Below are 15466 nucleotides of genomic sequence, written 5' to 3'. Positions count from 1 at the left end.
CAGAACGTTATTTTTAGGTTCCCGGAACGTTCCGCGAACGTTCTATTGCCGTTAAGAAAACTTTCCTGGAGAACCAAAAACGAACCTTAAATATTAACGTTCTGGGAACCAAAAACGAACGTTCCCCGAACGTTCCGGTGTTGCCGGGAACCAAAAATTGTTAGCTGGGATAGTTCCTAATCATATCGGCCTAGAAAATCGCTACTTTTCATTTTCCGCCGGTTTTAGCACACGATATAACTACAGAAGAGTCCTGTTTTAAATAGGAAAAATATCGAAACTCTTTGGTCATTTTTGAACGCTATGCTACTGGTCTAATTGGATTGAATGATCTATGCTAAAAGTGCTATCGCCAGACCCGGAGATCGGCTGAATAGATTCCAAAACGGTAAAACTTAATTTTTTAACTCTGGGGGAGTTGGAGAATGAGCCTATTTCCAAAAAAAGTGGAGTGTTCCTTTAAGTGAGCATTTCAATTCATGCGTCGTTGTGCCTGCTTGTGTTAGGTCTTCTTGTCTATAATTGTACAATTATACGAATAATTGCTCGTTAATACGGAGCCCTTTTATACGGATAACAGAAATTATTAACATAAAAAATGAATTATACAAAATATACGAGATTAAATCGTCTATGTGAGGGCTTTTCTTTTGACAGGGGTTTTGAACTCAGTCTGACCCGGCAGTGATCCAGCGCACATGAGGATGTTACACGAAAGCGTGTGGAGACCGCTGGAAACTTCTAGAGGAATGCCAGTTGATGTTTATTAACAACCTTAACAAGTATTTATTCGTCAAACCAGAGAGTGTACGTACTTTTAAACGACAGCACCTGTATATAGTAACAGGATGTCTGTGATCGAGGAGGAGCGCGTGCGCGGGGGAGTTTTTAAAGACATTAATGCAGAAGATGAAGATGTTCAACCTACAGTGATCGAGAGCTTGTGCATGAACTGCTATAAAAATGTAAATACTCACATTTAACATTTTGGAACCAAACTCTTCATATATGAAGTACTTCGTATACATGTTATTAAAAGCAAGTTAATTTTGTAGGTGATTGAGTGTCTTGACTTGTAACATCTTGTGACTCGTCAAATCTGTTATGCCACTCTCCAGGGAAGCACACGTCTGATGCTAACTAAAATCCCTTTCTTCAAAGAAATCATTATCAGCTCCTTTACTTGTCCACACTGCAACTCGACCAACACAGAAATCCAATCCGCTGGGAGGATACAGGAACAGGGTGTCATATACACCTTACAGGTGAAGAGCAAAGAGGTAAGGATGGATGGAATTAGTTACGTGGTGCAAGTGTTTTTAGTTAATAAGTATACTACTTTATATATTTTTTTGCAACAAGTGTATCTTAATACGTCACCACAGCAATCAATAATTATTTATATTTATATACATTTGAAAAGTTTCAGTGTTATTCAATATTGTTTCTTCCATGAAGGACATAAATCGGGAGGTTGTGAAAGCTGACAGTGCATCCACCAGAATACCTGAACTTGATTTTGAAATTCCTGCCTTTACACAAAAGGGCTGTAAGTACCACTGTAATACATTTCCACACTGTAGTGCTTTCCCAGTTCTGTAGTTACCGATTACTCATGTTATCTGAAACTAGTGTAAGTTAGGTGTTGAAAAAAATAAATGCATTAGTAGCTGAACTTGAACTTTGGAAAAAGTGCAGACTGGATTTTTGGATGGCATAATTGTAAATGCTGTTACAAGTTTGTCAGACACTTTTTTTGCCTGTTTGTGTAGCTTTGTCAACAATCGAGGGCCTGCTGGACAGAGCAGTGGCGGGTTTAGAACAAGATCAACCTGTTCGAAAGGTTGGTGATAATGTTGCATACTAATGACTTTCACAGCTGTGAGATTATACTATGAGGAAACCTCTAATTTACTTGATGATAAGTCATATTATATTTGTTTATACACAAATTCTTGTTTTCTGCTTATTTGATCTGTGTAATTTTTCTGTAATTATTCCCTCTCCTCAATGCATGACAGACAACAGATCCGGCTGTTGCAGAAAAAATTGAGGAATTCATCCGAAGGTTGAAAAAACTTAAAGAAGTAGAAGAGGAATTCACATTAGTAAGTCTTACCAGATAGTACTTTTGATTACAGGGCACGGATAAGTAACTGCATAGAGTGGCCTGTTGTTAGGTCTACTGATCGGTAGGGATGGGCGATATTATATCGTTTGCGATATACCGATAGAAATTCCCCACACGATAAGAATTAGTCTTCCCGCGATATAAACGCTAAATTCTAGTTGATGACGTATTTCTTTGTGAGACCCATTCACAGCTCTTATGTGAAGCGAAAACGGGTATAGCGGAGGGCGGACGTGAAGCTGAGAAAGAGTTTGCACTCAAAGATGAGCTCTAAATCTCGTTTAGGTTGGCACTGTAGATGTATCCGAGTTAATGTTTAGTTTCACTTTCGTTTTATTTAATTCGTTTGTTAAGTAGTCGTTGTTAGTCATAATGTGTTACACCACAACATTTAGTTTGGCTAAAAGTATTTATTTAAACATTCGTTAGATGTTATGCGCGCGTGCGCAAATTGTTTAGTATGATTTCTTGCCTGTTATATACAGGATGAACGGAGCATCCCGTGCGCAGCTCGGGATGCTCTCATAGCGACACAGCTCGCACTGCACTGCTGCCTGTTTACATACAGTACAATTGCGAGTTTGTATGACGTTATTTTAAATACGTTTATGAGCGTATAAAAGCATGGATTATTTTATTAGATTTCTTTTATCCGCATTTTTCTGTTCTCTTTCTGTAGCGCGAGTCATAGACAGATTCAGTGTATGTTGCTGTGAGAAGAGAAGGTTCACACAGTTCAAGAGAGAGTGATTGACAGCGTGATGCGATCGATTGTTTCCTCCCAACAATAGAATATATACAGTTTTAGGTATGACATGATGTGTTTATTGAGCTTTAGTTCATTTAACTTTTCTTTACTACAACCTTTTGAAGTCGAATCTCACTATTATATTTTATATTTACAAAAATACTGTAGTATATTTTAGGAGCTGTTTGATTTGTGGTGAGTTTTACTTTTTGATAATATTTGTTTTTCTGAGGGTCTAGACTACATGCAGCTACTATCACTTGACGCAAAAAACAGTGGTGGATGGCGTTACGGATATATCGTCATTTTTATCGTTATCGCAAGAAATACCAGGAATTATCGTGATAGAGTTTTAGGGCCATATCGCCCATCCCTACTGATCGGTTCTATTTACTTCTTTATGCAGATAATTGATGATCCATCAGGAAACAGTTTTATCGAGAACCCGTTCGCACCACAGAAAGACAAATGTCTCTCTGTCACACATTACAAAAGAACTTCTGAACAGAACACTGCACTTGGAATAGAGGTGAGAAGATCAGAATAACTGGTGCAGCAATACAGTCACCTTTACCACATTTTACTTCAGATATGAGGGAAGCTCTGCAATATCTATCTGCTCCTCTTCTTGTTTTGCAGGTAGAGGAAGAGCAAGAAGATGAAAAGCCCAGCAATGATCTAGACACCATGAGAAATGAGGTTTTAGTGTTTAACACTAGCTGTCCGGAGTGCAACGCCCCAGCCAATACAAATATGAAGCTTGTTCGTATCCTTTAACGTCAGCTTTTTTAGTAATTCTTTACAATGTTGTTGATGAATTGTTACGATTGAATTATTACACTTAAAAAGAGGCAAAATTAGACATTTCACACATTCCGGGGAATCAAACCCATTATCTTGACGTTGTTGGCACCATGCTCTACTAAACTACAACAATGCTACAACAGTGTATAAAGGTCCAATGTGTAATTTTTTGGAGGACCTATTGACAGAAATGCAATATAATATATATAACTGTGTCTTTAAAGGTGTACAACGAATTTACATAATGAAAGTTATGTTTTTATTAAGTGCTAGGCAACGATTCAAATTTTTAATCGCATGACTTTTCTGTGAATAATCGCGAATAATCTTATTAAGCTTAAAATTCAATAATGAATTCAAAAGTAGTGTATTGTGCACTTTTATTTTAAAAGTACTGCTATATGAACAAAAGTGCAATAAAATTTGGTTTGCAAATACTTTAATTAAATAATGTGCTTTTTACAACAAAATATTTATTGTAAATCTCAACTTAAACATTAATGTAATCAAATTAAATATAAAACCAAAGCTATCTGCCACTGCCAGGGCATTAACGTTCTGTCTAGTTTGAAAACAAGTTATAATGATTATTGATTTTATTGCTTATACATAAACACTCTTTCAACACAAAGTGTAAAGTCAAGTGTACTGGATTTAAATCTTTAACAACTAAATCATCGTATGATACTTTTTTCTTTAACTTAACAATTCATATAAGGAGAACACAATTCCTTTAATATGAATGAGTGTTTTGGGCCCGTCCTTTGTTGTTTGATGAACATTATAAACAGATCTTTATTATGCTGCTGCCCCTTTGTATATCCGCTTTGTACAGATATACGAATCTAATATACTCTGGTGCGTCCATTTTGTTTCCCAGCTGTTAACGTTCATAAAACGGACTACTTTTACATGGACCCTTGCTAATATGGGACTTTTGATGTAATTTTGTGTTTATTTGTCCGTTTCAGAGTAAGAAGACGCGAAAGAGAACTCAGTTTAGTAGTTTGCGCTCTGACTCTCTAGGCACGCATGTTTAAACATGTTTTCTGCATTAGCCTCACACTGCATACAACACATGCAACACTATTCGTTATCGCTGCTGTTTTGTGCCTTAGAGGAGGGGAGACAAAATGGAGTGGTTTGTTCTATCAACTCCGCCGTCTTGAAGAGATTTATAACGAACTGTCCATGTAAGAGCTCGGTACCTTTCTCCATTCAGTTCTGGTATTGCTGGTTTATGTGCGCGCTTCTGCAGTCTTAGGCCAACCCTAAATGCTCTCATTGGTTGACACACGTGGTGACGCCCATCCCAAACCAGTACAAATCAACATCCCACCCCTTCTGTGAATTAATGCGTTAACGCAACAATAACGAGGGGTGAGCTGTGCAGTGAGCAATTGGTTGCAATTCGCAACCTCGCCGCTAGATGCCACAACATTTTATACATTGGACCTTTAATATCCAAAACATTTACTGTATTTAGAGTGCCTGTTTTATAGGTAATTATGACATTGTCAGTGGTTGGATGATTCAGGTTGGATCCGAAGGACTGTCTTTTTTTGTTCTGTATGTTGCATTTGCCTTGTTTTTTTAAATGTGTGATATTATTTTAAACCATTCCAACAATGGTGTATAAAAACCTTAACCCACTGCAGAAATTCCACATTTCAAAGAAGTTATTATTATGGCCACAAACTGTGACAGCTGTGGGCATCGCACCAATGAGGTAAGAATATTGAGCGATATGTTTTTTTTCTTGCCATTCGTATTGCATTTCATTTATTATCACTGACATAAATCAACAGGTAAAACCAGGAGGAGCCACAGAAGAGCTGGGAACCAGAATAACACTCCACTTAACTGACCCTTCAGACATGTCTAGAGACTTGCTAAAGGTGGGTTAGTCAACATTTCATGCTGCATCGTGTTTATATGTATCATCATCGATATCGTGTTATCACAATACCAAAATTTTCTCAATATTATTGTGGTCACATGACTGTATGAAACGATAGGTCTTCCTGGCCTAACATAGAGAATGTTAGAAAAAATAATAGATGTTACCTTTGTCAAGGTCCATCTGGTGCAATTATTTTATTTTATAAAAGGGATTTTTAGGTAATTTGACCCATCTCATACTGTAACTCATACCTCTAAGCAACAGTTACGATTAGAAAATAAAGAAAATAGGATGATCAAAAAAATAGTTCCAAGTCATCATTTGTCATTTTAAATATTGCAATAAATATTGTACCGTGGACGTTATACCGAGGTATTACCGTACAGTGAGATTTTGAAATTGTTACATCCCTGTCATTAATGTTTGCGTTTGTCTGTGGATCAGTCAGAGACGTGTAGCGTGTTGATTCCCGAACTGGAGTTTGAGTTGGGAATGGCGGCTCTTGGTGGGAAGTTCACTACTGTGGAAGGTCTTCTTAAGGACATCAAAGACCTGGTAGGGCCATTTACATAGCTTATAGCTTTGCCACCCCTGCTTGCATGATTATGTTAGCAAGAAATCTTTTTTGCTTTTCATGTTTGTTATAGATTGTTTCGAAAAATCCCTTCATGTGTGGCGACAGCGTTACAGCTGACAGAGCAGATAAACTGAAGCTATTTGGGCAGAAGATTGACAAGGTTTGTAATATACATTTAATTAACCATGCATATGGCGTTCTTATTTTCAATATTCTTTATTACATTCCAGCCAGCATTCAAAAGGAAATGTATTGTATTTTGTTTCATGTGTTTGTTTTTTAGATAATGGCCGGAGAGATGGACGTTCATATCATTTTGGATGATCCAGCAGGAAATAGTTATCTTCAGGTGAGTGTAGACTTAAGACCGTCTTGATGTTTAACTTCAAAAAAATGCATTATTGTTTTAATTTATGTTAAGACTAACCACCAGACTGCTATTTGTTTTCTGTTCTCAGAATATTTATGCCCCAGATCCCGATCCGGAAATGAAGATTGAGAAGTATACTCGAACGTTTGAACATAATGAGGACTTAGGGCTGAATGACATGAAGACAGAAGGGTATGCAGAGACTTGAAATCAAATGGAAATGAGCACTTGCATGCCAAATTCTGTCAAGGCCTTTATACAAATGTTATTTAATTCTCTTTTACCGTTATTGTAAAACCAACGTGACTAGTGCTTGTAAAAAAAAATACAATTACAAATCTGTCTTTAAGGCAAGTTATGATTTGGGGGTTCATTATTTTGACAAGGTTCTGAGTTTTCCATGCTGCCTTTTAAGTTATTGCTTGGCTATGGTGTCCTTGTGTTAAATAAACGTTAATTACAACTTAGCAATAATTTGGTTAAGTACTAAACTACTGACACTCAATAAAGTAGTCTTAAACCTTTAAATGTGTTGTTTTTCATTTGATTGACTTTATAAAAGCTATCATTTTTTATCATGTTTGCACTATAAGATTGTTGATCTATCGTTTTGGTGCAGCTCTAGTACTTGTGCAGCGAGAAATCCAATTATCAATGGCTTCTCTATCCCACCAGACAATGTTGTAGCTAAGAATAGACCTTATGATGCCGTATTGGAGCATGCAATAACACTCAATGCAATACAACACAGGCTTATCTATTCTAGCTCATTCGGTTCATGCAGCAAAATATAGTTTCAATAAAGAAGTGAATCACATGGGCTTTGTGGCTTTACATTTATTGAAACATAACATAACATAACCACCGAACAGCAGATGAAGGACACAAATCGCATTTTATTCAAAGCAGTGACGAACAAAACGAAACCAACGTTGGTCCATATACAATGAAATCGAAATCTTAAAACCGAGTCCCCTTTTGTGTGTCTTTCCGTAAGGATAGTCCACTATGGTGGCAGAAACGTCCCATGGCCATTTTTAGCCAGCGGTGGTGCGAGGGAGGCTATCTTTGTGCATTTGCCTTATTCACAGGGAATTGTCCAAAAACAATCAACACCACAAATCATAATTTACAAGATGCCGTCTTCATTAAACAAACACAATATAACGCAAAGTAGAGAAGAGAACACGTTACTCAAACGAGCAGCTCGCATCTGAGCCATGTTTGTGTCAATGTCCAGGATCGCGAAAGCCTGTTTACTTGCTCTTGGCAGGCTTCTCGGTTTTCTTAGGCAGCAACACCGCTTGGATATTCGGAAGCACTCCGCCCTGGGCGATTGTTACGCCGCCTAAAAGCTTATTGAGCTCTTCGTCGTTGCGAACAGCCAGTTGGAGGTGGCGGGGGATGATCCTAGTTTTTTTGTTGTCTCGGGCTGCGTTTCCGGCCAGCTCGAGAATCTCAGCCGTCAGGTATTCCAGGACCGCGGCCAAATACACTGGGGCTCCTGCGCCTACGCGCTCGGCGTAATTTCCCTTGCGCAACAATCTGTGTACACGTCCGACTGGAAATTGAAGTCCAGCTCTGGATGAACGAGATTTGGCCTTGGCACGGGCCTTCCCACCGGTTTTACCTCTTCCAGACATGTCTAAACAACAAAGGAACTGCCTGTCTGATGAACAACGTCCAAACTATTGATACTGGTCAAACGCTCTTGCGCTTATGATGTAAGCAGGGATCGGTTTTATACCCCAATGTCTGCTCTGAATGGATGGATTGACTTTAAAGCAAACAGCCAGTCACAGCGCGGAACCCAGTCCGTGACATCAGACATTTGTCCAATGAAAATAAAGATAGCCTCTAGTCAAATTTGCATGCTGATTCTATAAATACGGGGCAGAAAACTGCGTACTAGCGAGCTCGCATAGCATACCATATTGATCTCTTGACAGTAGGGCTTGAAATATCAAAACAATGCCCGAGCCTGCGAAATCAGCCCCAGCTCCCAAAAAGGGATCCAAAAAGGCTGTCACCAAGACACAGAAGAAAGGTGATAAGAAAAGGCGTAAGACCAGGAAAGAGAGTTATGCCATTTACGTGTACAAAGTGCTGAAACAGGTCCACCCGGACACTGGCATTTCATCCAAGGCGATGGGCATCATGAACTCATTTGTAAACGACATCTTCGAGCGCATCGCCGGGGAAGCGTCGCGCCTCGCGCACTACAACAAACGCTCCACGATCACATCCCGCGAGATCCAGACAGCCGTGCGTCTGCTGCTGCCGGGAGAGCTGGCCAAACACGCTGTGTCCGAGGGCACAAAGGCTGTGACCAAATACACCAGCTCCAAGTGAAAGTGGACCAACGAGATGCACTGAAAAATAGAGTCTGCGGTCTTCTGGACTCTATCTGTCCTTGTGGGGTGGAGGAGGAAACCCATCCACTGTCGTTTGGTATCCGCATGTCAGTCCGGGACCTCTGCTACATATTGAGTGAACTGCAGCTTTGGAAGAGCACATTGTGCTCTCCGTTTGTAAAGCCAACATTCACCTGAGGTGGTTCCTCTTCGTTTTTGCACGTGTGTGAGCATTTGTACTGTGGCCGACTACCATGGCTTGTCATTTGTTAACTAATGTTGCAGTAACCTGAAGTTACAGGATGGGGAGACTATGTGGCTTTGGTTTTTACCTTTTTTTTATATAGTTGCTGTGTTGTATTCATATTAAAATCATGTCTAATGCCTGAATGTTCATTCGCAATTACCCTGTCCAATAAACTCATTGGTTAATTGCAAACACGAGCTGATTCGTGAGTTCTATTATCACGTAATAAGTAGCCTATCACTATGGAGGTGAATAGTAACGTGAAAGATGAAACAAGAGTCTTAATGGTGTCTCGGGTTACTGAAATGAGGGCGTTTTGCGCCATATATTCTCTGTGATTTCATCCAGCTTGTGTTACTGAAAGTTATAACAGAATGCGATGATTTGATCATACTTCCCCCGCAGGCAGAGAGAGAAAAATTCACATGATCATGTTTTGACATTGTGTTTGAATTAACGTTATGAACCACACCGAGTAACTGAAAATTATTTTACAAATACAATACTTTTACCAGTGCTTGTAGGTTTTTTACATCAATATAGCATAATTACACGATTTATTGCAGACTTCAAAAAGTGTAATTGAACATTAAAATTCAATTCAGTTTATTTATAAACCCTTAAATCCAGCGTGTTTCCAACCATAAAGCCATGTAGTCAAAAATAAATCATCGCCTGGTGTCCAGAAGATTAAAGGTTGAATGTGACTTAGGAATCATGTAACCAGACGGGGTCTCTCTTCAGAAGATCATGTGCTACATTGTTCTTTTCTTATGTACTTTTAAGAGGGGTTGTCTTTGTTGAAATAAAGCTCTGACGATGGCAGTCATTGTTTGAAGGGTGTGATATCTGTTTCTAGAAATGAGATGAGGAGACCTTTTCTCTCTCACGAAGACGACATATCTGAAACCAGCTGCACGAAAACAGGATATTGAGTGTATGTGTCCGTAAACGTGTGTATACGTATTTTTTGAAAAATAATACGAATAGACGGGATAACTAACACCTTTGGTATTGTTGGTTTAAGACCTGTAGTTTGATGCTATTTATTACATTCAATTTACAAAAAATATAATCAGAGAGCTAAAATTACGGAGCCAGTCATTTTACAGGTTGTCTTTGCCATGGAAACTATTGGAATTGAAAATAAAACCCTTATAGCAGCCATTAGGTTTCAATTATATAATAAATTATTTGAATAATAATTATTATAAATGTAGAATAAATGTGTTTAAATATATTATAAACAACTTTTAATTGCCAATGATGAACAAGAGATTACAATCTGTTTTTAATGCTCAAAACTAAATTATTATGGGACTTTATGGAACATTTGTTCAATTGGTCCTTATTTGTAAACGTGACCACCTTTTGTCTTCAAGCATAGAGACTTGTTACATGCATTATCTATAATAACATAACATCAAGCACAATACACCATGATATATTGCATTAATAGAATGTAGGTCTGCATGTTACACGTTTGTGCTACATGAGCACATCAAGATGTTGCTATAATCCAGACGTGTTACCCGATAGCCAATTTATACTGATCATCTTGAAGCTACTTGGGTTCCTCTTTGACCATCCCTTATTTCTCATAACCCTGTCTGTTTCCGACTCCCTCCCTCACTGATGCCTGAAAGGGGCCAGTATAAATAGTTAAGACATGACCACATGAGAGACACAGCCACAGATGCAAGGATAAAAATAAGGTGAACTCATACAAGGTAATGTATGCATGTGTGAGTATGTATATACTGTATGTATCTGCTAATTTATTTTACTTTAAAAAAGTGTACTTATAATACTCAGGTTAATACTGTTGTTTTTTTAAAGTTGGTTGCTTATAAAAACGTATAAAACACTTTGATTGACTATATGGGTTGTCACAATGGTAATTTGTCATATTTTTTTTTAAAGCACATGCTAACAGAAGAATTATTATAAAAACGTATTATTATCATTGTTTTATTAATTGTTATAATCTGATTGGTTGATTTACTTTCAAATAGGAGTCGATTTCCTGTATAGAATCTCGTCTGTATCAAGAACTTGTGACCAGACATCATATTGATCTACAGATTCAGTGCATGTTGGTGAGACTTAACAGAAAACATTTGCGTGCACTGCTCGCAGACGGCATCCTTTGCGTTTGAAAAAAGAGTTGAGTGAATCAAGGTCAAGGTGCGTGGGATTTCCCCTGCAGCCAAAGCATAATGTGGCAGGTCCTCATTGTGTATCAGTTTGTCCTGATTCTCCAGTGTGAGGCTCAGAATCCCTGCCTCACCCATCCGACATACAGAGAGCCAGGTCAGTCAAAGCATATATGTATCCCTCTTCATTTATTCTCTTCCAATATTCACTTCCTTCTTTCCTCAAATCTCACCTTTCATTACATGAGAGCCACAAAGAACCCAAGACCACCCAGCAATTTGAGGAGTGCGTTTTCTTTAACATGCAGTGTGGTGATAGGGTTCTTAATATGTGGTGTGCCCTCATTTTAGTTGTGGTTACTATGGTTTTAAATGTCTTTTCACCGAACACAGGAATTGTGCGGAAACACCAAACACCACGATCAGTTACTTTGCTAACTGTGTTTTTTACTTTACAGCCAACTCTGATATCACAGTTGTGTGTGGCACAAACAGGATGGATTTGCAGATTTTGCTGTGCCCAATTTACTATAATGGATATAATGAGACCACAATGGCTCTTAATGGTCAATTTACCAAGCCTGAATGCAGAGGAACGGCTGACTGGACCGCCAACCCACCTGTACTGAAATTCCAGTTCTTCATCACTGAAACATCCATATCTGCATGCTCCAACAAGCTGGCGGTATTAATCATTCTAATGCTAATACTACGGATAAAAAAATATTTGTTACATAATTTATTACATATAATGTATTTATTGTTATTTATTAAAAATGTATATATATATATTTTTTTAATATATATATTTTTTTAAATAAAAAACATTTTCTATAAAGCAAGTAAAAAAGAATGATAGTAAAACTAAAAAACACAAAAAATTAAATAAAATGGCAAAAGTGATAAAAATGTAATAATTAAAATAAGGTTATAAGGTTTTAGAATTTTCGGGCCATAGCAATGTGGACAAGTTCCAGACACAATTATTTGTGATGAAATATATAAAGATGCCAAATTATTTATAAATTCAGTGCTTTTAAAACCAGTTACCAACGATCCTGTACGTAATTAACAACCTATGCAAATTGGGTAAGCAAGCGTAATGTCTTTAAATTTAAGTGTGGCATGGAATCAAATGTTAATTTTAGATGAAATCTTAAATCTTTCCCACAAATTCTGTCAATTTTAGATGTTAAAATGTTTACCCTTAATTCATTTAAACTCAACAGATAACTCAGGAGGTTGGTTCTGGACTGTTCTCCGACTTCTCTAGTATACAGTCTGTGAACATCTCTGGGCTGGTCAACTCTCAGGAACCAAATGCTGGAACCATCACTTACCGGCAGGATATGATCTTTATCTTTTCCTGTAGATACCCATTGCAGTACTTGGTCAACAACACAGAGATGAGTGTGTGAGTGACATGACAATATTATTGGTGGTCAACTTCCATATAAGCACAAATCCTAATGTTTTGGCTGCAAAAAACAACAACACACTGAACATTATTGCACAAGACAAAAAAAAATACATTACATGCCATTAAACAGCATTTTACAACAGAAAATACTGTTTGAAAAACAAACATTTGTTTAAGTAGATTTTAAAATAGCCTTTTAATTGTACAGACTGAGATACAAACATTGTGTGTCATACGCTAAAAGTTCCCCATGTGACAACTTGCCCCAGTCTCTCATCATATGTTTTTATCAATGTGAGCTATTGAGCTGATCAGGTGTTGTCTGACACTGTGTTTTTAAACGCAGTTCTGGCGTGAGTCTGGCAATTAAGGACAACAATGGAAGTTTCATTAGCACTCTTAGCATGATGCTGTTTGAGGTATTATGTTATTTACATTCCTGGCCATTTTTATATTGCGTGCACAGTACTGGTGATGTCTGATGAGGATGTCCTCATAATGTAATTTTCTGTGCTGATTGAAGGATTTCACATATACAACCCGTCTCTTTGTGCCCCCGACGGGTCTAATGCTGAAAACCAGGGTTTTTGTGGAGGTCCGAGCAACTAATCTCACACAAAAGTATGTGGTACACATACAGTACATAATGATATAAAAAAGTTCTGCATTCTCATTTTCTTGAGAAACACATTTTTTAATGCCTTTAACTTGAAGTTGATCACTTTTCATTTGTATTCTGTGAAGATTTAATGTTCTCTTGGATCGTTGCCATGCAACCACTAGTCCTTACCCAACCAACAGCACATCCTTTGACTTCTTTGTCGGGTAAGTCTGGAGGCTTACAGCTTTGTTACATTGAAACATTTTCAATGATGCTTAGATACAATAAAAAAATTGAATTCATATTCAAAGATACACTTTAGAGGAGAATTCCTATGCCCATATAGAAGTGAATTCACATCAGATTTGGTGTATTATATCGTTCTCAGATGTAGCAACGATCCACAAACCGTAATGGGTGTGAACGGAGAACAACAGGTTGCACGGTTCTCATTCGAGACATTTCGTTTTGTCGAGCACAAGAACCGGTCGTTGTCGACCTTTTATGTGCACTGTGCCACCAGACTCTGCGAGACCACTTTCTGTAGATCATTACGCCAGGTATCAAGTGCAAAATTCACTTTGATAAAATCCTATAGATCCAGCATCTAACAGACGTGCGTTGATATTTTCTGACATGGATTAGAATTGCACGAGTCCTGTAAGGAAGAGGAGAGATGTGGAGTCGGCTCAAGGAACCTCGGTTAGTGATGTTGCCACGGTGAGCTCTGGACCAATCATCACGAAAGTGGGCAATGGTAAGATAGCAACTAGCTCTGACGTCCCCTTTTTTATGATTTGCTTAATTTTCATAACATTTTTATATCAGGAGTAAATGTTAAAATGTACATAGTGTATGCTTATGGTTAGTTTTAGGATGATCCTGCATTGTGACAAATAAAAATATGATGTGAGCTTTATAAAACTGAAATGACCGGTTTGAGTGCATAAAATGTCAGAATACACTATGTCAGCTATCCATATGCATAATTATATTTTCTTTAACTTATATGTTTGAACTCACCAATTTCTTTTATTTTTTAGAACCAAACACACCTATTGTTGCAGGTAAGCATCTATTACACATATACTGTTTATATATATATATATATATATATATATATATATATAATATTATATATATATATATGTGTATATTTATTTCATCAAGGAAATCTGATTTAGCAACCATAGCCTATTAGTTTATTTCTCTATACTCACAACATTATAACATTATATTATTCTATTCAGTATCAAAAAATTTAGTGTCCAACAATAATTTAATTTTATATTCGAAGTCATGTTTCTCTGTGCTATTGCTTTTATAAAGTAAAAAAAAACTGCTGGTGTGGGATCTGTGAGTGTTTAAGTTCAAATGTTGGTGTGTTTATGTAGCGTACGAGGATCAGAAGCAGAATCAGGCAGTGGTCGTGGTCTCCGTGGCTGCCGGCGTGTTCGGGCTCCTGTGTCTCGTCATGCTGGCTGTGCTTCTCTACAAGATCCATTCAGACAGGTTCAAAATGGACAAACCAATGCTCTTTCACTGACGTTTTTTTGTTTAAAAACAAGTATTCCATTTAGTCTAAACTAAGATGTATAGTAAGCAGTCTGACATGAAGAATGCTCTCACGAGAGAAAGGATGCTGAAAGCCTGTACCCTACACCTCATCTTGGCAGAATTCTGAAAATTATATATCTAGGCTTCTGTACTCTGGTCGAGGTCAGGGTTTAGAGAAGACTGAGTAATTTTTTGTTAGTCACATCTTATCTTATAACAAACCACTTGTAGCAAATATGTATTTTACAGTTCGGTTTAGATTCTTTGTACTTTTTCATGTAATCGTATTATATTAACTGTATTTAAACTATTATATTAACAGAAATAATGGGGTATCGAAGTAATTCTTTTGTATTGTTTTTGCTGTGGTAATAGAATAAAGCAGCACTTACAGGCCATGATAGACACTTGTACATTTTTGAAATTATGTTTATTTAATTTACTGATATGATTTTTGCTAAACTTAAAAATAGCCCCGTTTGTGGCATTTTATTCTCTTTGTAGTAGTACTAGTCTTAAATTTCAGACAGTCAACATGTAAGTGCACCAATGTTTCAATGAGGTCACATTTTTCTATTAAAGAGCAATAACATAAGAT

General features: G+C 37.4%; 4 protein-coding genes across 5 annotated transcripts; 3 read left to right on the top strand and 1 right to left on the bottom strand.

Moving 5' to 3' along the window:
• The first annotated feature begins 666 nt into the window (after nt 1-666).
• On the top strand, nt 667-7061 carry zpr1 (ZPR1 zinc finger). 2 transcript variants are annotated; one of them, XM_057321199.1, is made up of 13 exons: nt 667-965; nt 1119-1280; nt 1459-1549; nt 1773-1843; nt 2022-2108; nt 3286-3408; nt 3519-3645; nt 5342-5412; nt 5492-5581; nt 6031-6141; nt 6234-6323; nt 6447-6512; nt 6622-7061. In XM_057321199.1, the coding sequence occupies exons 1-13, from the start codon at nt 849-851 to the stop codon at nt 6739-6741; spliced, it is 1326 nt and encodes a 441-aa protein (XP_057177182.1). In that variant the 5' UTR covers nt 667-848; the 3' UTR covers nt 6742-7061. The 2 variants fall into 2 exon arrangements, with proteins under 2 accessions (XP_057177182.1, XP_057177184.1); XM_057321201.1 differs by having other exon boundaries at nt 853-965; nt 1056-1280.
• Nucleotides 7062-7352: 291 nt separating this feature from the next.
• On the bottom strand, nt 7353-8262 carry LOC130546114 (histone H2A). The gene has a single exon (XM_057321202.1). It carries the CDS (start codon nt 8174-8176, stop codon nt 7790-7792), a length of 387 nt encoding a protein of 128 aa, XP_057177185.1. The 5' UTR covers nt 8177-8262; the 3' UTR covers nt 7353-7789.
• A 102-nt stretch (nt 8263-8364) lies between these two features.
• On the top strand, nt 8365-9331 carry LOC130546115 (histone H2B 3). The gene has a single exon (XM_057321203.1). It carries the CDS (start codon nt 8505-8507, stop codon nt 8883-8885), a length of 381 nt encoding a protein of 126 aa, XP_057177186.1. The 5' UTR covers nt 8365-8504; the 3' UTR covers nt 8886-9331.
• A 1492-nt stretch (nt 9332-10823) lies between these two features.
• si:ch73-261i21.5 (zona pellucida-like domain-containing protein 1) lies at nt 10824-15361 on the top strand. Its single transcript, XM_057321691.1, has 11 exons — nt 10824-10864; nt 11150-11447; nt 11749-11975; nt 12520-12704; nt 13057-13129; nt 13234-13331; nt 13455-13535; nt 13700-13871; nt 13957-14068; nt 14355-14378; nt 14706-15361. Exons 2-11 carry the CDS (start codon nt 11354-11356, stop codon nt 14855-14857), a joined length of 1218 nt encoding a protein of 405 aa, XP_057177674.1. The 5' UTR covers nt 10824-10864; nt 11150-11353; the 3' UTR covers nt 14858-15361.
• Nucleotides 15362-15466: the final 105 nt, after the last annotated feature.

This window comes from Triplophysa rosa, linkage group LG22 (genome assembly GCF_024868665.1).
Source record: "Triplophysa rosa linkage group LG22, Trosa_1v2, whole genome shotgun sequence".
NCBI lineage: Eukaryota > Metazoa > Chordata > Actinopteri > Cypriniformes > Nemacheilidae > Triplophysa > Triplophysa rosa.
The sequence above is the reverse complement of the archived record's forward strand: the minus strand, read 5'-3'. Positions and strand labels throughout refer to the sequence as shown.